The sequence below is a fragment of the Lycium ferocissimum genome, chromosome 6 (genome assembly GCF_029784015.1).
Source record: "Lycium ferocissimum isolate CSIRO_LF1 chromosome 6, AGI_CSIRO_Lferr_CH_V1, whole genome shotgun sequence".
In the NCBI taxonomy this organism is placed as follows: Eukaryota; Viridiplantae; Streptophyta; class Magnoliopsida; order Solanales; family Solanaceae; genus Lycium; species Lycium ferocissimum.
The window spans coordinates 33815976-33826943 of NC_081347.1; the positions used below are offsets into that span (position 1 = coordinate 33815976).

At 36.7% G+C, this 10968-nt stretch overlaps 1 protein-coding gene across 1 annotated transcript; it reads right to left on the reverse strand.

The window, feature by feature from the left end:
* Positions 1-7408: 7408 nt before the first annotated feature.
* Positions 7409-8463, reverse strand: LOC132061281 (uncharacterized). Its single transcript, XM_059454125.1, has 4 exons — positions 8217-8463; positions 7934-8118; positions 7707-7823; positions 7409-7504 (listed from the first exon to the last, which is right to left on the reverse strand). The coding sequence occupies exons 1-4, from the start codon at positions 8461-8463 to the stop codon at positions 7409-7411; spliced, it is 645 nt and encodes a 214-aa protein (XP_059310108.1).
* Positions 8464-10968: the final 2505 nt, after the last annotated feature.

Below are 10968 nucleotides of genomic sequence, written 5' to 3' on the forward strand. Positions count from 1 at the left end.
GGCATCCTAGATACTTGAATGGAAATTCACCTCTTGTAAAACCGGTGATTTGTGTCACATCTTGAACTAGACTCATTGCACAAGTTTTATGCATGTAAAAGCAGCTCTTATCTCTGTTCGTCCTTTGTCCTAAGACAGTCTCATAATTTAGCAACACTTCTATTACTAAGTCCAATGAAAATCTCTCTACTGAGGTAAAGATTATGGTCTCATCTGCATATGCCAGATGATTTATATCTGCACTCCATTTAGGCATGCCTAAACCCCTATACATTGGATCATCAAACAAGCTGTTCAAGGCCCTAGAAAGAACTTCTGCAGACAGTATAAATAGTGATGGAGATAGAGGGTCACCTTGTTTGACCCCTCTTGTTGAATGAAAAAATCCATGTGGCTAACCATTGATCATCACAGAATACCAATTGTTAGCTAGTAGTCTCCAAATCATATCCACAAAACCTTCTGAAAAGCCCATCTTGTTAAGAATTCTGATAAAAAAAACAACCAAGACACTTATCATAGGCCTTTGCCACATCCAACTTGATGATTACATTTGCTGGTTTTCCTCTCTTCCTTATGTCTGTGACTATTTCCTGAGTTAAAAGAACATTTTCAATAATGCTTCTCCCCTTCACAAAACCAGATTGATTTGGTGAAACAAGCCTTGGCAAAATGCTCTCCAATCTACCATGAACCACTCTTGATATAACTTTATTAATGAAGTTACTCAAGCTGATTGGCCTCATGTCTGCATAAATTTGAACATCTTGCTTCTTTGGCAACATAACCATATTTGAATGAGTGATTGATTTAGGAAGAGTGTGACCTTTATAAAAGGCTTTAACCACATTAATCATATCTGGACCAATAATATGCCAACAAGCCTGAAAAAAAAATACCTGTTAATCCATCAGGACCACAAGTCACTATCCCCATTCAAAGCAAAAACTTCTTGTTTGACTTCATCAGCATTAGGAATAGCAACAAATAATTCAGTATCTTCCTCAGTCACTGTCACGCCCCAAAACCCACCCTAGGCGTAACAGACATCCAATGCTATGAACAACACCGGAAGCACTTTATAAAATCAATAAACGTCTAATCTCCTTCGAATTTTTTTTACTAAATATGAAAACCAGTGATTAATAAATTGGATAAAAGAACGATCATACTTTGATATAATCCAGCGGAAGTCAAATCAGAAACTTAGTAAATAAATGTGGCAAGATACCCAATGAGTCACACAGGACTCCAACACACTACCCACAATTTGACAACTGTCTATGGAGCTTCTAAGATAATAAAGAGTGTCTAAAAACATCGGGACGCAACCCGGAACTAAACTACAAAAAGTAAAGATAGAATGGTGCCCCACGAACAATCATGTGGGCTCGCCGAATAGTCTCGAAAGCAGCAAGTTATCTTAAGTCGTAGGCGTATCGCGAACCTACTCCTCAATGATACCTAACATACCATCAAAAACAACAATGGTAAGCCTGAGTACTGGGTACTCAGTGAGTGTCTAAGGGGCAATAGTTAATAAAAACCAAAATAAGGTAGTAAAATCAATACAATGATATCAAAAGAAACAGTTCAAACTCCAGGGATTAAGTAAGCTAGTAAACTAGGGAAATCACCAATAAGAGTCAACATACAGGAATATATCAAGTTCCACTTATGTTATCGTTCACATCATTCTGTGTTTCATTTACGAACTCAAGGTTTCCACAAGCAACTCACAAAGCGACAAAGATACAAAACAAGCCACTCACAGGCAAATCAATCGACCCGATACTCCGGCTAGGGAAGCAACGGAGGCTAATCGTCCTGCGGACTAGACAAGCGTTAGATACTCCGGGCTAGGGAAGCAACGGGAGGTCAATCATCCTCTAGATCGACACAACAATAGATACTCCGGGCTAGGAAGCAACGGAGGTCAATTATCCTCTGGACTGACACAGCAATAGATACTCCGGTCTAGGAAGCAACGAAGGTCAATTATCCTCTGGATTGACACAGCAATACTCGTATTGATACGTTAGGATCCATAACGGCTAATCATCCTCTGGACTAGCACAGCTTGCCCATACAGGCCTAAACACAAACAAAATACAAATTGTGGCATATTACCAAATCATCAATCATGGCTTAGAGCTGAATCTCACTTCTCAAGTCATCATCTCAAAATAGAGGCATTTCAAGTCATAACCGATTTAGAATCTTATTCAAATCTCTTATTCAATTTCAAGTTCAAGAACCCATTCAACAAAAAAAGTTTAAGTTCCAAACTTTAGAAAAATAAGTTCAATCATCCAATAATGGGAAAAAACGAGTTTCACAAAGTAGTATAGTTCATATAAGGTTCGATGCGGGCTTGACCATAAACACACATGACCTTGTCTAAAAGAAATCATCTTTAATTCCAAAAGAACTCCCACCAAACAAGAGTTATAACTTATACAAACAATCAAGGAAGGATTCTCAAATACAAATCATGCTTTCACAATATAAACGTACTTCAAAAGTAGACATACTTGAAAAGACGATTTTTGAAATATAGACATACCTCAAATATCGCTCAAACGTTATTCCCAAGGTTCTACAATCACACTACAATGGTTTTAGATAAGAAAGATTAGAGCTTTGATCTAATTCTACCCATATACCCCCTTTATAGAAAAACTAGGGTTTTCATGACTAGAACGTATTCTTGAACACTTCATGAATCAATCATGGATTCTAATCCCATAGGATAACCTATACTAGACTAACCCTTTCAATAACATAAGAAGAGTCAAGGATCATACCTTTGTTGAAGGAATCTCAACGTCTCCAAACGTCCCTTTCTTCTTCTCTTACTTGGGTTTCAAGAATCTTGGGTATTTGGAAGATGAACTAGTGTTAATTTGAGGCTAGATTGATGAAGTAATGATGGGAATTGATCAACATCTTACCTTATATGTTTTGGGGAAACCCTAGGGTTGTTCCTCTCAAAAAGTCGGCCAAAACGAAGTGGGAATGAATATAACGAAGTTAGGCTTTTATAAAATTCGGGAAAAATCGCTTCAGGCATAAAATGGCCTGGTGCGTCGCCCAGGGCGGCACACACAGTGAATTTATTTTGACGGTGTCAAAATTTTGAATTTCCTGAAAATTTGGCCTGGGGCACCGCGCCGCACACGCCTAATTTTTACACTGCACAAATGATGTTCAGTAAAATAGGCATAACTTCTAGCACAGAGCTCCGTTGGAGCTGGGCGACCTACCGTTGGAAAGGCATTTCAAAGGTATACAACTTCCATTTAGGAAGTGTTCCCAAATTACCAACCTATTTTCACGAAAATGGCTTAGAAGTCAGACGTACTTAAATTTAGACGAGTTTGAGGACTCTTACGAACTTCACTATTTGGGTTGACTTCAAAACGACTGCTTATCACCCAAATTCATCCCGAATGGATTAATATAGCTAAAATATCATCTTATTACTAGTTTTACACTTTCATACCTAACCCTAATTTATGGGTGTTACATTAGCCCCCCCTTAGGATCATTCTTCCCCGAATGAAAGTCATGACCTAAGATTTTTCACTAAACCTCAAGTCTTCAAAATTCTCGCTAGTGTTCCTTTGTATTGCAAGCTATCTCAAACAAAACTCATGTAATACCATAACAATAACCATATGTCCCTCACCGAGACTCCCACAACTATACCAGACAAGCCTAAGCATGGAATAAGGGATTTACACCTGTAGTCTACCTCGAGATTTAACGATATTACTCTTCCAATTAATGGGTTCATCTAGAAATACAAGCCTAACTATTTTTAATCGGCAACCTAGAATTGCATAACACTTGGAAAGCCAGTCTATCCTCATAATCATTTCGAAGTTCACCATTCCTATTTCCAACAATTCAGAGGTAGTCTCACGGCCCTTAACTACGACTACACAATCTCTATAGATTCTAGAAGCAATAACGAGAATACTAGTAGGGGTATTCATAGTATAGGGTTCTAACAATCGCTTGAGTTCCACACCAAAATTAAGGGTAAGATACTGAGTTATATAAGAAAGAGTTGAACTCGAATCGATCAGCGAATACGCTTCAAAAGAACATATAGTGAGAATACCTGTGACCACACATCTGAGGCTTCAACCACCTCCCTACGAGCCATTTCATAAAGTCGAGCTTCCTTTGTACTAAATGATCCCAGAAAGACAAAAATACAACTAACAACCAAATAAGAACAACATAGTCCTCACGGGGATTCTAACGATTGGAACACTCAAATCTCAACACGAAGTAAGGGGGTTTCTACCTTCATCTCACTTTCCAAGAGTTAGATACCCAAAAGGTTCAACATGTATATGCTTCGACTAGGAAGCGCACAATATATCAATCTAGACAATATACTCCAACAAGGAGGCTAATTCAACAACACATGATTCAGGCCTAAATTACCTCATGCCAAAACCGAGAATAACAAATTAAAACCTAAATCAATTCCATCATCTTCTTAAATGATGATTCCACAAGTGGTTGTTTTCGAGTTTCAAGCGTAAAATATAGTTCTTCCGCTAGACATCAAAATAGCACAGATCTTTTAACCCAATAAGAATATAACATCAATGTACGATAATTCTTAATTCACTACAAGAGACCCTCAATTGTTCACTTTATCCTAACCTCCAGTCCTTGAAACATATTACATCTTAATTATTCCTTTCATCCTAACAAGATTTCAGCAGAGTTTTCATTGTAACAAGGACTACTTTTGTCTTTATACCTGTCTCAATTTATCAACAACGAAACTCTACATCGACCATATATACCAAGCACCTACAATACAATTTCAGCGACTCTGTACCATCCATCAAATTACACATCACAATAATGTGCACTCCATAACACCATTGTTCACTTGGTTAACATCTACAACACGAGTTAAAGTCATCTCCATAAAGCACGAGTAACGAACACGTCAGAATGATCCTAAAGGAAGTTCAAGCTCTACAGCATAATCTAGAATCAAGAAGAATGAGAAACACCTAAAATGTACTGGTAGTCATTCATCTATACATGTGGCCAGCCTGCATGAAGAAGACTCCACTAGACACAGCTCCACAGACGTACACAACCTAGGACACGTATAAACCTAGGCTCTGATACCAAGCTTGTCACGCCCCAAAACCCACCCTAGGGGTAACAGGCATCCGATACAATGAACAACACCGGAAGCACCTTATAAAATCAATAAATGTCTAATCTCCTTCGAAAATCTTTTAATAATTATGAAAACCACTCATTAATAAATTAGATAAAAGAGCGATCATACTTTGATATAATCCAGCGGAAGTCAAATCAGAAACTTAGTAAATAAATGTGGCAAAATACACAACGAGTCACACAGAACTCCAACACACTGCCTACAATCTGACTACTGTCTATGGAGCTTCTAAGATAATAAAGAGTGTCTAAAAACATCGGGACGCAGCCCGAAACTAAAATACGAAAAGTAAAGATAGAATGGTGCCCCACGAACAATCATGTGGGCTCACCGAATAGTCTCGAAAGCAGCAAGTTCTCTTAAGTCGTAGGCGTATCGTGAACCTGCTCCTCAATGATACCTAACATACCATAAAAAAAACAATGGTATGCCTGAGTACTGGGTACTCAATAAGTGTCTAAGGGGCAATATTTAATAAAAACCAAAGTAAGATAGAAAAATCAATACAATGATATCAAAAGAAACAGTTCGAACTCCAGGGATTAAGTAAGCTAGTAAACTAGGGAAATCACCAATAAGAGTCAACATACAGGAATATATCAAGTTCCACTTATGTTATCGTTCACATCATTCTGTGTTTCATTTACGAACTCAAGGTTTCCACAAGCAACTCACAGGCGACAAAGATACAAAACAAGCCACTCACAGGCAAATCAATCAGCCGATACTCCGGGCTAGGAAACAACGGAGGCTAATCGTCCTCTGGACTAGCACAGCAATAGATACTCCGGGCTAGGAAGCAACGGAGGTCAATCATCCTCTAGACTGACACAGCAATAGATACTCCGGGCTAGGAAGCAACGGAGGTCAATTATCCTTTGGACTGACACAGCAATAGATACTCCGTTCTAGGAAGCAACGAAGGTCAATTATCCTCTGGACTGACACAGCAATACTCGTATTGATACGTTAGGATCCATAACGGCTAATCATCCTCTGGACTAGCACAGCTTGCCCATACAGGCCCAAACACAAACAAAATACAAATCATGGCATATTACCAAATCATCAATCATGGCTTAGAGCCGAATCTCACTTCTCAAGTCATCATCTCAAAATAGAGGCATTTCAAGTCATAACCGATTTAGAATCTTATTCAAATCTCTTATTCAATTTCAAGTTCAAGAACCCATTCAACAACAAAAAAAGTTTAAGTTCCAAACTTTAGAAAAATAAGTTCAATCATCCAATAATGGGAAAAACGAGTTTCACAAAGTAGTATAGTTCATATAAGGTTCGATGCGGGCTTGACCATAAACACACATGACCTTGTCTAAAAGAAATCATCTTTAATTCCAAAAGAACTCCCACCAAACAAGAGTTATAACTTATACAAACAATCAAGGAAGGATTCTCAAATACAAATCATGCTTTCACAATATAAACGTACTTCAAAAGTAGACATACTTGAAAAGACGATTTTTGAAATATAGACATACCTCAAATCCCGCTCAAACGTTATTCCCAAGGTTCTACAATCACACTACAATGGTTTTAGATAAGAAAGATTAGAGCTTTGATCTAATTCTACCCATATACCCCCTTTATAGAAAAATTAGGGTTTTCATGACTAGAACGTATTCTTGAACACTTCATGAATCAATCATGGATTCTAATCCCATAGGATAACCTATACTAGACTAACCCTTTCAATAACATAAGAAGAGTCAAGGATCATACCTTTGTCGAAGGAATCTCAACGTCTCCAAACGTCCCTTTCTTCTTCTCTTACTTGGGTTTCAAGAATCTTGGGTATTTGGAAGATGAACTAGTGTTAATTTGAGGCTAGATTAATGAAGTAATGATGGGAATTGATCAACATCTTACCTTATATGTTTTGGGGAAACCCTAGGGTTGTTCCTCTCAAAAAGTCGGCCAAAACGAAGTGGGAATGAATATAACGAAGTTAGGCTTTTATAAAATTTAGGAAAAATCGCTTTAGGCATAAAATGGCCTGGTGCGTCGCCTGGGGCATCGCCCAGGGTGGCGTACGATTAATCTATTTTGGCAGCGACAAAATTTTGAATTTCCTGAAAATTTGGCCTGGGGCACCGCCCTGGGCGCTGCGCACTCCTAATTTTTACATTGCACAGATGATGTTCAGTAAAATGGGCATAACTCCTAGCACAGAGCTCCATTGGAGCTGGGCGACCTACTGTTGGAAAGGCATTTCAAAGATCTACAACTTTCATTAGGAAGTGTTGCCAAATTACCAACCTATTTTCACGAAAATGGCTTAGAAGTCAGACCTACTGAAATTTAGACGAGTTTGAGAACTCTTACGAATTTCACTATTTGGGTTGACTTCAAAACGACTGCTTATCACCCAATTTCATCCCAAATGGATTAATATGGCTAAAATATCATCTTATTACTAGTTTTACACTTTCACACCTAACCCAAATTTACGGGGTGTTACAGTCACCAATGAAGGAACATGGTTAAGTAAACTAAAATCTGTAGCTTCTTGCTCCTGAGAAAACTGTTTTTTGAAAAATTCTTCAGCCTCCACAGCCACTTGAGTAGCATCTTCTACCTAATCTCCATTTGAATTCGGAATTCTTTTAATCTGCAACCTCTTCCTTCTACCATTTACCAGATTATGGAAAATCTAGTATTTCTATCCCCTTCAGCATACCAAGTAACATTAGCCTTCTGTCTCCAGATTTCTTCTTCAAAATGCAAATACTTCTTTAGTTCAGCCTGTGCTTGTTGTAGCACCGTTCTGTTGCAAGAAGGATCCTCTTCAAATAGTTTTTCTTTGATCCTCACAATTTCTTCTCTAATAATCAGCTGCTTGAAAATATCTCCATAAACTTCTTTGCTCCATGCTGACAGAATCTTCTTTATGTGCTTCAGTTTCCGTTTAAACAACAAGGGTTGGCATCCAAATTACTTGACCAATTATCCCTAACTATGTTTAAGAAACCTTGATGCTCAGTCCAAAACTTCAGAAATCTGAATTGTCTAATATATGCCTGACTTTGTTCTTCCAAAGTAATGAACAAAGAAGCATGGTCTGAACCTGTCCTTGTGAGATGTTCAACTTCTACCTGTGCAAACCATTGCTGAAATTGTTGATTAATGAAAACTCTATCCAACCTCTCAAAGATGCCGTCTGAGCCTCCTCTACCATTCCACCAAGTAAAATGACTGCCTTTGAAACCGGTCTCCATCAATTCACAGGAATTTACACAAAAAGCAAAATCTTCATAGTCTTGAGGTTGGACTGGAATCCCCACCTATCTTCTCATCTTCATGTAAAACCACATTAAAATCCCCTCCAACTAGCCATGGAAGATTAATAGAGTCTGCCACCTGATAAATGTCATCACATAATTGTAACCTCTCTGATTCATTACATTTAGCATAAACTAAAGTAATAACCAAAGATTTATTCTGATCAAGAAGCACTAATTTAAAGAGATTTGTTGAGCTGTATCTGACAAAACTTGCACATCTTCATTGGCCTCAATAAAATACCAAATTTTGCCAGTACTATTTGGACCAACAATATTCATTTCCAATTTCCTCTTATAGATTTCAACATTCCTAGCCTGTTGGAAAGGTTCCATCAGAGCTATGAAAGTGAATTTATGATGTCTATGCAGCATTTGAAGCCTGTGAAATGCTTGCTGAGTTCTAACAGATCGTATAATCCATATAAAGGCTTTCATCATCATTTACAGTTGGATTTTGCTGCACCTCTCTTTGGCATCACTCTGACTGAAACTTGTGCTTCCACTTGCTTTTTCCCTTTTTTTCCACCCTTTACTACAGATTTTGGAGACAAAGCTGTAACTCTAATTGGAGAATCTTGAATGCTCTCTTCTTTGTCTTCTATCAAAGCAATTGCATTGTCATCTGATAATTGCCTCCTCTCCTCCTCTGATATATTGTGAGAAACCAGATCATGTAAATGCCTCACGGGAGAATCCTTTTTCAACCTTGAATCACTTGAACTGCTGCCCTTGTCTTCCATACTTTGAGTATCTACCTCATCATGTTATGGGGCGTCTAACTCCAGCTTTTAAGGTTTTTTCTTTCTTTCTTTCACATGGTAAATATGAGAATGAGCAAGCCGAAATGACGACAACGATAAGTCAACATTTAGGATTAAAACTCGTGACATTGCAAATTTGTTAAGTATAACATATTGATTAATTACTGAGCTACTCGGTCAGTATAATTCTTATGTTTGTATTATTTTTATTATAAAAAGCATGATGATTCAACGTGAAAATGTTAATAGATAAGTGGCATTTTATGATTTAACATGCACAAATTGAGATACAAAATGGAACCGTTAGAGAAAAGGACAATATTACCCTAGGTTATTTAACAAAAGGTAAAACTGACCATTTCGCAATTCACAGGGGCAATTCTAAACATTTTTTCATACATATTTTTCACTTTTTGATTTTTTTTTTTTGTTAAATAGTTTTATAACTTTATTAGTTGAATTGGAAAATAAAAACAAATACGTATCAATTTGTAAACGGCGAGAACAAGATTAATCCAAATTTCAAACGAATGATCAGACATTTTCGCATATCACAAAAACATATAATGTGGTGAGCAATCGCGAGTCCACAAAAAAATTCCCTTATCTTGAGAATATTCAGTTGTTATCTCCTTTTAATTAGTGGCAACAAGACCAATATTATAAACAATTTTGATTGAATTGTCTCACATATAATACGATAATTTTTTATAGGAAAAATGATAAAGAAAAATACCTTTGGATTATTCAAAATAGGTCAACTTTACTCTCCGTTATGTTTTGCTCAAAAATGTGTTTGTCATTACTCAACTAGCTAAAAAATGCCCTTCAGCTAGACATATAGCTCAAAAATACCTTTCCTACTAACGATTGCTCCAAAATAAGAAAAAAATTGCCAATTTTGTTCCTTGAACTATTCAAAATAGGGCAATTTTCCCCTCCATTTAAAGTTCGGGACAAATGCTCACTTAAGCGAAAACTTATATTGGAGATTATGGAATTACTTTGATTATTTTAAAATGATAATTTTTATGTAATAAATTTTTTAATTACCAACATTAATTCTTCAAACATTTATTCTCTTGTTCCTTTTAAACTGTTATATCCTAGACTGAAACTTGGGGATGACTTAAAGTTACAATAAGTAACGTAACAACCAAGGTATAATGAATTTGATTTCTTTTATCATATTCATTAATTATTAGAGTTACTAATATAAATTCAATATTAGTAGTGTAAAAATCTACTTTTTAAAATAGTTATTAAGAAAAGGTACATGATTTCATGTTAGTAAATAATAACTCATACCTAATAAGTAAGGAATCAGGAGACGAAAAAAGAGTTATACATGTCATCCTTTTTTATTTTGTTAAAATGAGAAGTCTTTATATTACTTATTTTCTTATGTTGTTATTATATTTCTCACATTCAAACCCCCCACCCCCACCCAAGAAAAACGACAAGGGAAAAATGCCTCATTTCGAATAGTTCAAGGGCAAAATTGGTCATTTTTCTTGTTTTGAGCAACAGTTAGTAAGAAGGTATTTTTGACCTATTTGGCTAGTTGGAGAACATTTTTGAGCTTGTTGACTTATTGCGAGGGCACTTTAAAGCAAAAAACAAAACGGAGGTAAAATTGGCCTATTTCGAATAGTTCGGGGATATTTTTGGCCCTTTT

Excerpts from the sequence above, each read along its gene's own strand:
- LOC132061281 (XM_059454125.1), bottom strand. The coding sequence starts at position 8,463 with ATGGAGACCGGTTTCAAAGGCAGTCATTTTACTTGGTGGAATGGTAGA. Across the intron at positions 8,119-8,216 it reads GTTTTGGACTGAGCATCAAG|CATGGAGCAAAGAAGTTTAT; the intron begins GTTTCTTAAACA and ends AGATTCTGTCAG. Across the intron at positions 7,505-7,706 it reads ATGTTCCTTCATTGGTGACT|GTTGGTAATTTGGCAACACT; the intron begins GTAACACCCCGT and ends TCGTGAAAATAG.